The sequence below is a fragment of the Limulus polyphemus genome, unplaced genomic scaffold (genome assembly GCF_000517525.1).
Source record: "Limulus polyphemus unplaced genomic scaffold, Limulus_polyphemus-2.1.2 Scaffold1752, whole genome shotgun sequence".
In the NCBI taxonomy this organism is placed as follows: Eukaryota; Metazoa; Arthropoda; class Merostomata; order Xiphosura; family Limulidae; genus Limulus; species Limulus polyphemus.
In genome coordinates, this window is record NW_013667362.1 from 208,792 (window position 1) to 222,018 (window position 13,227).

A 13,227-nucleotide genomic window follows, 5' to 3' on the forward strand; every position below is an offset into this window, starting at 1 on the left:
AGACGCTACGTTCTTGATATATATATATATATATATATAGACCTTTTTCAGAAGTTAGCCTGAAGTGCTGAAACAACTCATGCCTGTTTGAGACGCTACGTTCTTGATATATATATATATATATATAGACCTTTTTCAGAAGTTAGCCTGAAGTGCTGAAACAACTCATTCTTTTCGTCAGAAACATACCGGTGACATATACTGGCACTTCATTTCATGATCCGTTCCATTTTCTAAAAACGAATGTGCAGTGAATTATGCAGAACAAATACGGTCATCTCACCATCAAATACTCTATACAAACTGGGACATATCGTAAAATGGTTGTATACTGTTAAATATCTTAATTGTAATGAACATTTATTTTTAAAGTTCAAATATACAACTATATATGTATTCCTTGTTATCACTCCTAGTCGTACGTGTTCGGACAGTTTTTGCTATAGTTATTATCTTGGAATGCTTCATATTTTTAAGGGTCGTTATTACTAACTAGCTTAAATAAAACAGCATAACCTATTACAGAGGTCGGCAATCTGATGCTCTTTAACCCTCTCGATGTTCAATCATTGAAATAGGGGTTACATGCACTGCAGCTTTCAGTATCTTGCGTGAAAACAAGATGACTCTTGTTATTTGGGTTGCTAACCTCATACCTATAACATGTAGTTCAGTCATCTTCAACAGTACTACCTAGGATTTTCTTCAATAATAATCGTATTTAAAGGCGAACAAGCTTATGACGTGTTATTGGTCTCAAAGTTGAAAGGCCATTTAGTCTTTTACCATGCATTTTTGACTTATCCGCATATATGTATAATGTCTATTGATAATCCGTACAAACAGATAGATATATGAAGAGATCTCTTGGAATGAGAAAGGTCAGACAACTTTTTAGCTACTATTTTTTCCTCACTGAGAGTTACAAAATTAGAGGAGAATGGTGTATTTTTAGCAGAGGGTGGGTTAGTCCTAACATTAAACAGGTGTAACATACTCCAACTTTACGAATATGCTTAGTTGGCATTAAAAAAAAAGTTTTCTGTAACATACATAAAACATGAAGAGAGGAGACACGAACCGAAGTTTGTCTTTAGTAAAGAACACTGCTCGTTTGTTTGTTGAAAGAGCAAAGCCACATTGAGCTATGTGAGACTCCCACCGCGGGGGAATCGATCCACGAATTTTAGCGTTGTAAGTATATAAGCTTACCACTGTCCCACCGGGGGACGAACAGCGTTCGACAAGTGTGGCGTTTCTATTTATTAGATGTGTTTTCTACACTTCTTTTTTTTTTAACTGCAACCCTAATTTCATTTACTTTTGTTTGTTATGTTGTTAAAAATATTGTTGTTTCTCCGCAATAAAATGTTGTTATCCTTACAAAGAAATTACAAAATAAACGCCTGCAGAAGCAAGACAATGATTGCACTGTATACATTGCTTTGATTCGACATTGTTATAAGCAAAACACTGAAACATTCAGGTATTTAAAATAAAAAATAATTGATTAAATTTTGAAATTTACAAAGAATCGTAGACAAGTTTTACGGTTCTGGAGGCTCAAAATTAAGTCTCTTCAAATTCCAAAAAATTCCAAGAAAACGATAGAGGAAATTGTGAAAAGGCTAAATGATGAGTTTTCGAGCTCACTTTTCTCATTTAATCATTAGGGATTTGGTCACGGAACAGTATGTATAAATAACTAAAAACTACACACAAGTATATTTTTTATTGAGAATTACATTCAACCGAGAAGAAATGTTTATTTTTTCAATAATAAAGTTATTGTTATGGGTATGACGTGAGTTTTGGATTCAATAATAAAGTTATTGTTATGGGTATGACGTGAGTTTTGGATTCAATAATAAAGTTATTGTTATGGGTATGACGTGAGTTTTGGATTCAGTAATAAAGTTATTGTTATGGGTATGACGTGAGTTTTGGATTCAGTAATAAAGTTATTGTTATGGGTATGACGTGAGTTTTGGATTCAGTAATAAAGTTATTGTTATGGGTATGACGTGAGTTTTAGATTCAATAATAAAGTTATTGTTATGGGTATGACGTGAGTTTTAGATTCAATAATAAAGTTATTGTTATGGGTATGACGTGAGTTTTGGATTCAGTAATAAAGTTATTGTTATGGGTATGACTTGAGTTTTGGATAAATAAATTTTCCTTTTCTGACGCAACGTCTCCCGGTGAGACGGCGGTACGTCTACGGATGCCCAACGCTAAAATTCGGGGTTCGATTCCCCTCGTTGGACACAGCAGATGGCCCGATGTGGCCATACACCCAACACTGACCGCAACATTCCCAAGAGGTTTCTCCAGATTTACGAAACACCACTGAATGATCTCTCCTGGAGCCCCCCAGTGGCACAGCGGTATGTCTGCGGACTTACAACACTAGAAACCGGGTTTCGGTACCCGTGGTGAGCAGAGCACTGATAGACCTTTGTGTAGCTTTGTGCTTAACTACAAAAAAAAAACTCTCCTGGAGTTTAATTCCTAAAGATGACAAGGTCGGCCAATTATCATCATATAGTGAGCTTTACAAAATTACCCCAAATGACAAGGTCGGCCAATTATCATCTTAATATAGATTTGATAAAATTACCCCAGATGATAATGTCGGCTAATTGTCATTATAATACAGATATAATAACTTATCCCCGGACGACACGGTCAGCCAATTATCATCATACTACAGACTTTATAACATTAACCCAGATAACATAAAGTAGATTTGATAAAATTACCCCTAACAACAAGGTCGGTCAATTATCATCCTACTGCAGATTTTATAAAATTACCCAATATTACAAGGTCGACCAATTATAATCATATTGCAGATGCCATAAGATCACTTCAGGTCGGCTAATAATTATGATACTGCAGACTCGACTCGTAATCTGAGGGTCGCGGGTTCGAATCCTCGTCACACCAAACATGCCAACCTCCGCCTTTGCCTGGTCCCAAGTCCAGGATGAGAAAGGAGGAGGGTTGGGCGCGGGGCTAGCCGTAAAAAACAACCTGCTACAAGAAAAACTGCAACAACACCTTCCGTTGGCGAGGTGTTGTTGCGGCCCTATGCTCCACTGGGAATAAAAATATTGTTAAAAAGTGCCTAAATATTTTTTAGAATGAGTGGTTCCTCTCTGATGATGATCATGTTTATAAGGACTTTAAGCCACCAACAGTTCATCAGAAGCTAGATATAAAGAGCTACCTGGCATAGTCGCTCTATCTCCGGTGTATATGCCGCTTTTCAGCTATCCAGAGCGACCCAAAATCGAAAACCGGCGAATAGCCAAAACCGAGGTTTCTTATTTTCGTTCATAATCATCTTTCTTTAACAGGCCTAGCGCCTACCTAGTTCCAGTGGTAACTATAATTTTATCATCATTGGATAGAGCAAAACAGTTTTCACGGTCTTAAACTATCTCTTATATTAGTATTCTATGTAAAATTTATAAAGCTTTAGAATACACTCTATAACCCAGTAACCCACGTACGTCATCTTATAAAAAGTAAACAAACAAGTATTAGGACAGAACTTTATCGCTAAATAACAAAAGCTGTGTAGGATTGGTTACTGAACCAAACAAAATAGTGATGGAAGTGGACGTATCACTTGATCTGGCTAGTGATCACATAGCAGACTAAGCTGTCTTGACTTTACATGGAGAATAAAATCCCTACATTTCTGGCTTCCTCACTGGCAAAACAAATGGAACCAGAATTTCCAGTCGTAAAATGTTACTCTATTGTAAAATAGTCATAAATATAGTATTCTAAAGTTAACTAAAGGAAAGGCATAATGAAGCTGAGATTCTATTCAAACACCAAGTTTTCGACAGACAAAGTGGGGAAACCAGTAACGCAAGGATTTGATTCTCCATGTAAAGTCGAGACAGCTTAGTTTCCTATTTGATCATTAGCCGATCAAGTGATCTGTCCACTTCCATCTTATCTTGTTTGGTTCCTTTTTTTCAAGTTCAGTAGCCAGCTTTACATAGCTTTTTTATTCAGCGATAATTTTTTCCTTATGTTGTTGCCCCCCAGTGACACAGCGGTATGTCTGCGCCAGAAACCGGGTTTTGATACCCGTGGTAGGCAGAGCACAGATAGCCCTTTGTGTAGCTTTGTGATTACCTTCAAACAAACCAACCTTATGTTGTTATCAATAGAGAACGACTTACCTGCATTCACCAGGTTTATCGCAATATCCGTGTTGAGGATGGCAACCTTCTTTACACACGGCTGTAACATAGAATGTGATAGTAAGTACATATTATTTCCAAACATACAAAAGCAAAATTTAGAATTTTGAGGCAAGATGAAGATTGAGTAGAGTGCAGCTAATGAAATAAGTCAATTGAGCCAAAATAAATGTGTATAACTTTGATACTTCAGTCTTTTTAAGGAAACAGAAAAGGCACTTTACAAGATCAATCATAATTAGTTGGGCTATTTGTGGCCAAGTAGTTAGCGTTTAGCGATGTAAATCGAAAGGTCCAACGTTCGTTCCTGGATACAAATGGTCACGCTCCATACTCAAGTTTTGCATGAGTTATAAGAGTGACAGTCTCTTGTGTTATTCGATTCAAAGCTGAACACAATCCTAGTGGCGCCTGTTGTTTATTACCAACAGCTTTACTTCCTTCAAAATTGTAGAAAGCTATATTTGAACCGTAGAGGTATCTGACCTGGCCTTTTAGTTCATATGCATCTAAGGTGTCATTCTGCTTTATTAGGAACAAAATAATGAGCTTTAACTAATCTGTAAAGGAGTTCATCAAAATACCCTACCATAAGAATTAGGATTTCCCGTTGAATGTGAAACTGAGTTGGAAACAACATGAACTAATAAATCTAAAATAAACTTACATTTATGAAACATATCAACTCACATCATACAGTGAAATACACTACACCAAAAAATTAAAGACTAGTCGGAATTTCTAATATTTTATCTACGGTAAAACAAAAGCGTTGTTATAAAATAGTGTAAATTACCCCACTGACTATATATGCAGGTATCTAGTGATTAGTCATGTGATCTAATTTACAAATAAATGGTCAACCTGTATAAAGTAGTCTCACACAATAATGTTTCACCTTTACTTTAGATTGGATCACATAGTTTAAAGCAATCTAGATTGTTCGTGAATTATGTTTAGGTCTCCAAGACGACAAATAAATGTTACACTCATACGGAAAGCCATTCCACCAATGGAAGCCAGTCAATGACAGCAGACTGTTGCAGACTGGTTACTAGTTTCTCAAACTGTCGTTTGGAGAATGAGGAACAACTTCCAAAAGAATGATACAGTTGCTTAACGAAGCTATTTGTTTCTTCATTCTAGCTACAACCTTGGAATATCTGTTCCAAGAATGTATAAGAACTTTGCAGCTGAATTAGACACCGTGTACAAACGGTTTGAAACAAATTTCATAAGGCCAGCCTCATGCCATACGTTCAGAGAAAAACACGAAATAGCTCGCCTGCAAGGGTACTAAGAGCAAGTCCAATGAGCCGATTACAGGTGGAGCTTTTGAAGGGTCACCATATTTAAAATGAGTGTTTAATGGGATCTAACTTTCTACTCTCTTCAAAAATTGTCTTCAGGATAACTTGAAATCAATTTTTTTAACGCCAGTTGAAATTTGTTTAAATTTTTAAATGTCAATTTCATTTCATTTTACTCAGTTTAATTTGTATCTATTTATTACGTTTTCATTTGTTATGTATTCCACTGCAGTAGCTTTGTCTCAATAAGATCATGTATCCTGTTATAGATGTGGTATACTATGCATTTCTATCTTCTTGTAATGTTATAGTATTTATTTTGAATTTATTCTTTTTTCTGTGTATATGCAGTTTTCATATAACACGTAGTCGAGAAAGCCGTTAAGATGATTTTGTTCTAGCTTCCTTCGTTCCTTTGTTATTCTTGAATGGATAATATTTGTTATTCTCCAGAAAATATTGCCACAATAAACTACGTTGTGCAAGGAATAATAATGGCCAGTCACATAGTAACTCTAGATACTCTGTATATATGCGACGTTTCATATAAACTAAGGAACACACTGGGCGAACACAGTACTTTGCATTGATTCCTTTCCATTACCATAAACAACTGATAGTCTGGACAAGCTGGAAATGGCCCATTAGTTCAATACATTAGACCTGGCATCCAGATACTGAAAATCCCAACTGGATGACGAGATCAAGGCAAAACTACTTTCAGCACGAGATATGGTTTGTACGAGTTTTGTAGCGTGTCATTTGGCCTGCGTAATACGTCCACCACTTTTAAGAGGGTAATGGTTTTGTTTGTTTTGTTTTTAAATATGCACAAAGCTACACAAGGGCCATCTGTGCTCTGCCCACCACGGGTATTGAGCATTTGGTTACACATTCCAATCTGATGTTTAGGACCTGAAAATGGCATTCCATTGGATAAAAAAAAGACAGGCTTGAAACTGACACAAGGAAAATGTGTGTACATGTACATGAAAGTGGAATTTCTTGGTCGTATTTTAGGTAAACCGATCCTGCAGTGGTGGGAGACTGTCTCCAGCCTGTGATCAAGCAAGAAGTCTACAGTTCTATTAGCTTCAAATCCTGTTACCAATGGTTTGTGGCAAACTTCTCCAAGGTCACTTTATCATTATCAGCTCTTAGCAAGGGAGAGACGTACTTCTGATGGACTGAGGAATGTTAGGAAGCCTCAATGTTGGTATGTCCATGATGGGATTGTGAATTTCTGCTAGACACTGATGCCAGTGATGGTAGAATCGAAGCAGTGTTATCGCACTTGCAGAATGGAGTAGAACATATAATTGCGTATGGTAGTCACAGCTTCTGAATGTAGATACTGTATGATGAATAAAGAACTGCTTGTTCATGTACAGTAGGAAGTTCACTGAGTAGACATTCGTTGCTGAAGTGGTTGATAAACGTTAAAAACCCCGAAGGGATGATAGCACACTGGACAACAGCATTGGAGTAGTATTATTTAATCATACATTATTGTGCACGTCTACAACCCGGAAACACAGATGGATTGTCTTGCCAAATTGGGACACCCTGTTTGTTCATTGAAAGTCCTAATCTTGAAGTTGAGACTATTTCTGCCAGAGAAATGATAAACCATATAATAGGAGTTTCCACTAGCGAATAGATGTCATGATTAACACTTAGTTTGATCCGGGAAGAGAAACTGAAGAATCCAGATCTAGTATGGATTCTCATTGCCATGTTGCAAGGTAAAGTGTAACCAAACTAGAATGAGGAATGTAGTACAGATATATATACCCTATAGTATTGTACGAGCAGTTATTGGTGCATGAAGATGTGCCTTTCCATTGTTATAAGCCACTAAGTAGTGGGCCTTAGCCTGTGTTACAGCTAGTGGTCTCCAGAATTTTGAGGTCTAGGATTCCCCAGACTTTGCACAACCCAAAGTCTGGAGAGCACCAAGGTGTCACACACACACACACACACACACACTTGTGTTAACGTTTGACAGCAGTTTTTCTTTCCACAGTTGAATCCAAATATTCAGAACTGGTATGGACATTATATGCTGTGTGCCACACATAAAAAAAGCTGACCTAAATAAGGTAAACTCCAGCAAACAATTGTTGGTTATCATCTGCAAAGAATAGCCCCAGATATTGGTGGATCACTCATAGATATGAAACAAGGTCACCCGTATATACTCATGGTCATCAATTACTTCATGAAATTGGTCAAGAATTATCGATTGGTCGAAACATCCACATAGTCCATGGCTGATGTATTGATGGATCACAGAATAGTCTAGTTCAGAACACCTTAATAAAATCCATGTGAATCAGGGAGTTAACCTTTATAGCCAACTGTTTGCTTGGTTGTATAAAGTGTTGGGTGAGGTGAAGTTGTGCATTTTACCTTATCAGCCCCAGTCTGGTGGTTTGGTGGAACAAATGAAATAAATTATCAAACATAAACTTGCAAGGTTTCTTAACCTTTGTAGAACTGAGTTGGATGAACACTTACCAAATATGATGATGGTGTACCACACAACTGAACAGTTGTTCACCAAATATGCTCATATTCAGCTAAGAAATTTGGCTTCCTGTAAATGTAATGTACAGTCATCTCACAATGTTCACAAGAACATGTAGCGTGCTTAAAGTCCATGTTGGTTGACGCACACGTATTTGGACGCCATCAGCTTGATTAAAGCCACCATATAACAGGAAAGGTGCTACAGAAAGACATCAAGAGAAAGACATGGAGAGTGGGTGTGGCTTTGATACGTACCAGCAGCTCAGAAGTCTCTAGGCTCTGACTTGACAGGAAATCATCTTGTGCTCTGACGAGTTAATCCATTAAGTTGTGAGTTAGAGCAACCAAAGAATTGCAGAATGGTTTGCACGAGACGAAACACCAGAGGAGTTTCACGAGAATCACTCACTTGACCTAACTGGGTGGCTAGGGCTTAATGTAGAATAATACATAATCTTTGTTAGATCTTTTTCCAGCACACCTTGCGCGAATTTTAGTTAGGAAAATATTAATTTGGCTGAATTATGTCAGTGATAATTAATTTTGTAATGCCTGAAAAGCAAAACGTGTGAGTATGGTGGTTTGTAGGTGGCAACCAATAGGACAGCAACCAAGCACTAGCTCAGGAAAGTATCCCAAGATAGTTATGAAGTGATATGAGTGGGGTCCTAAGGCAGTCAGTCTTTTCTAAGCTATCAGAGTTTGTGTCGATGTGGAATGTAGATACAATACATTTATGTGGCAATATACGTGTCAAAATAAATACTCGGGTGTGGTCCCACATGCATGTAGGAACATTAAATAAAGTCATTTATGCGAGTTGTTTAACACAAATGCACCAATCACATAATGATCAAAATTAAATCACATTATGAATTAAAATAAAGGATTTAATCTAGATGTTAAGACCTTGTGATATGAAGTTAACTGCGCTTACTGACCTATAAAGTATTATTTGAAGATATAGTGTACCTGTTATTTTCATTAGCACTTTTGAGGGAATGTTTTATTTTCAATACTGAGCCATTCGACAGGAAGTGAATTTCATGAAAAGGTATTAGGAGTGGAAAATAGTTTTACCTGATGTTTTTTGATAAGAGTAGTACAATATGTTGTAATTTGATTGAATAAAAATGTTTAAGAGTAGATGAAATTATCAGTAGTATACAAAATTCACAGTGAGTGGCTTGGATATCACGACAAGTATATACTTGGTGAATATAGCATTTTATTTGATTGTGATGGAATATTTTCAATCATGCAGATCAAAATACTTTAAAAACACACAGTTTTATAAATATCTTCTTAACATTGTTTCAGAACAAGGTGCAGTATATGATGTCCGAAAATGCAAGCTGTAAGTGAACTAAAGCGAGATGGAAAGTAACACTCGTGTGGTGAATATTTGTAAACCGCACCAAACTAGTAACTAGGGGAAGGTCCCTGAGGAAAAATAGTGTGAATGTTAGTGTATTCTAATAGTCAAAAGTAAGGGATAGCAATGCTTAACCCAATTATACTCTTGTGTAGGACCCAGTTTTGCAGTCTCGATCCCATTCATTTTCTACTTGAAGGGTATTGTTTACATAACAAGCAGATGGTAGTGGAAAGAACGGATCTGGGTCAAAGGGTAAGCATGTTGAGTATTGTTACAGGAATGGCAATAAAGTGCTGAATACATGTCCTATGAGTGATTAGAGCATGAGCACATGTGAACCCCAAAGAAATGTCGCTTGACCAAGGTAATACATTGATAACTCTGTCTCTAAAGGTAATTTTTCAAAGGAACTAATGGTTGTAACCAGGCAGTTATGACCCTTTTTCAACCTACATACCTAGATAACTTTTTTTTACCAATTAGAATCCATCTAACCTTCCATTTTCAATTCATACTTTATATTTCTAAGATCAGATCCTTGACCAATTTGGTTATCTTGTCTTCAACTAGACACTGGTATTTTTTTCCATTCTTGAATAAACATGGAATAACAAAAGTTTTGATGATGCAAATCAGTATGCCCAGAATTTTTTGTTTGGCAAGAAGCTGAAGTTGCTTGGAGCTGACTTGTCCTTCCACCTGGTAGAACCTATGGATGAAGATACATGTTGTCAGTCAAAGCTTCTGACGCACGGAATATTGCTCAGTTGGTTGCTGGGTTGACTTTCAAGTTTCCCAAAACCAAGCAGCTCCTGTCAGATGTGGACTCATCCACAGAGTCCAAGTTCCTGCCAGACTTAGCAACCGCCGTGTGGAAAATCCATCACCAACTCACACACTTCTACACTGTTCAAGTCAAGCTCGCAAGTGGTTCAGCAACAACAGCCTAAGTTAGTATTTCCTACAGCAAAACAGAAATTGAAGAAAACACCTTGCAATGGAAACATCTCATTAAGTTTACTGTCAAAAGCAGTTTGACAATAACAAGAAGAAGACATCAAATGTGCACCAGCCTCTGGTGCAACCGTTGCATCCAAAGGCCAAGAAGATCTTCCTGGTCTTGAAGTCGCCTCGTGGGTCAGCCAAACACTCAACCAGCATCTACTACCACAGAATTAAACTCCAACCTCTAAAGGAGTACTGGCAGCCCTTAGAGATATACTATAATGAGACCACCGTCAACAACAGCAAGGACATGCCTGGTGAAATAAGGAGTTTTGACTTTCAAAACCCCTCAGTGAAATGAAGCAAAAAACCTCCTCAGCATCCGCAGTTGAACCACCTTCAAATAAGTTACCCAGTATGTCTTTATCAAAAGGTTTATTCTTATATTGCTAGCAATGATTCTTTGTCAAAAATAACAAGTATTTGGTGTATCTAAGGGTCACGGGTTCGAAACCCCGTCACACCAAACATGCTCGCCCTTTCAGCCGTGGGGGCGTTATAATGTGACGATCAATTCGTTGGTAAAAGAGTAGCTCAAGATTTGGTGGTGAGTGGTGATGACTAGCTGCCTTCCCTCTAGCCTTACACTGTTAAATTAGGGACGGCTAGCGCAGATAGCCCTCGTGTAGCTTTGCGCGAAATTCAAAACAAACAATCATATTTACTGAGTGTATTAAGTAACTTACCCGTTTCACAGTTAGGTCCTTTCCATCCTAACATACAGATTTTATCTCCCTGCTCACTACAGGTGTGATGTCCAAAACGATCGTGTCTAGGTCGACAGAATTTGGTGCATGTGTAATTGTAATAGTGTGGATCGCACGTCACACGTATTCTATAGCTGATAGTGGCTGTGATACCCGGATGAGACAGTTGATGCCATTCTGCACTGGGTGTAATAATACCCGAATACATATGCCGTTCGATCACCTCGTCAACATCTATATTATGGGGAAAAAAATCTGACCGTAAACATTTACATAAAAAATAGGAACTTAAAAAGCATTATTCTACTTCTCATTTCAAATATATATGATTTACAAAACATATGAGTTTATTTGGAGAAACTCACACACACACACATATATATATATACACATGGCCAGGTGGTTAGGGGCTGGACTCGCAATCTTAGGGTCGCGGGTTCGAATCCCCGTCCCACCAAACATGCTCGCTCTTTCAGCCGTGGTGGCGTTATAATGTGACGGTCAATCCCACTATTCGTTGGTAAAAAAGAGTAGGCTGAAAGTTGGCGGTGGGTAGTGATGACTAGCTGCCTTCCCTCTAAATTCCCACTGCTAAATTAAGGACGGCTAGCGCAGACAGCCCTCGTGAAGCTTTGCGCGAAATTCAACTTCATACACACACATATATATTTATATATAAACACACAGAAATTAAAGCAGTGATAACCTATACTATTAAAAATTTTAATGGGAAAAATTAGCTTATATTTTAGAATCACTTTTAATACAAGAAAAGGATGTTAAAATTAGGACTGTTAACTCTTTGTCATATCTGCCAGTGATAACACAATGTGAGCTGCACTTTTAAGGAAATTCGAAGATAAGTATAAGTTAATTAGAGTTACATACGTATTGAGTTTATTTTCAAACAACGTAAAGTTAATTAGAGTTACATACGTATTGAGTTTATTTTCAAACAACGTAAAAATTTAAAATTCTGTGTTACATTTGGAGCTAAAAACCAAAGAAACAAAAACTCTAAAAAATAGTGAATTTTAACTATATTAACTTTATCCTATCACCAGAAAACCTACCCAGATGCTTTGAATAACATTTTCATTTGGCTTATAACTACAAATGAGTAGGATAAGTTACTGAATGATTGTATATATATATATGCGTTAAAGATATATTTTCATTTTCACCAGAATAATGAATTCAACGAAATGTCATGATATTATTCACATACCTAAATTAATTTAGGTTACTATATGGTGAAGTAAAATGGACTCAAAACACAATAGATAATTTAATCAATTAATTTCGTAAAGCTATTTTAGAGTAAGTAGATCTACTATGAAATAACTTAGGCTTACTGAAACAAAAGGCACAATTTTCTTGTTGAAGTAAAAACAAAGTCGTGTGACAGCGAGAATACGATGAGTCGTGCGCAACTGTCTTTGTTAACTTAGAAACTTCAACGTGTTAAACACATACACTCGCAGCTGTTATCGTTCATACAAACTAATATATTGACACGTGTGCAGTAATAAAACTTAAAACGGTAGACACTGAGAAACTTGTTGTAGTAATAAAACTTAAAACGGTAGACACTGAGAAACTTGTTGTAGTAATAAAACTTAAAACGGTAGACACTGAGAAACTTGTTGTAGTAATAAAACTTAAAACGGTAGACACTGAGAAACTTGTTGCAGTAATAAAGCTTAAAACGGTAGACACTGAGAAACTTGTTGCAATAATAAAGCTCAAAATGGAAGACCTGAGAAACTTGTTGTAGTAATAAAACTTAAAACGGTAGACACTGAGAAACTTGTTGCAGTAATAAAGCTTAAAACGGTAGACACTGAGAAACTTGTTGCAATAATAAAGCTCAAAATGGAAGACCTGAGAAACGTGTTGCAGTAATAAAGCTTAAAACGGTAGACACCGAGAAACTTGTTGCAGTAATAAAGCTTAAAACGGTAGACACTGAGAAACTTGTTGCAGTAATAAAGCTTAAAACGGTAGACACTGAGAAACTTGTTGCAGTAATAAAGCTTAAAACGGTAGACACTGAGAAACTTGTT

At 36.9% G+C, this 13,227-nt stretch overlaps 1 protein-coding gene across 1 annotated transcript in view; it reads right to left on the reverse strand.

Moving 5' to 3' along the window:
- LOC106464826 (protein jagged-1-like) overlaps positions 1 to 13,227 on the reverse strand; it is an 80,089-nt gene that overhangs the window by 55,678 nt on the left and 11,184 nt on the right. Inside the window, exons 2-3 of the mRNA XM_022392626.1 lie at positions 11,141 to 11,395; positions 4,209 to 4,269 (exon numbers count right to left, since the gene is read on the reverse strand). Coding sequence (XP_022248334.1) covers positions 4,209 to 4,269; positions 11,141 to 11,369 — 290 coding nt within the window. The 5' untranslated portion in view covers positions 11,370 to 11,395. The remainder of the gene's footprint in view (positions 1 to 4,208; positions 4,270 to 11,140; positions 11,396 to 13,227) is intronic.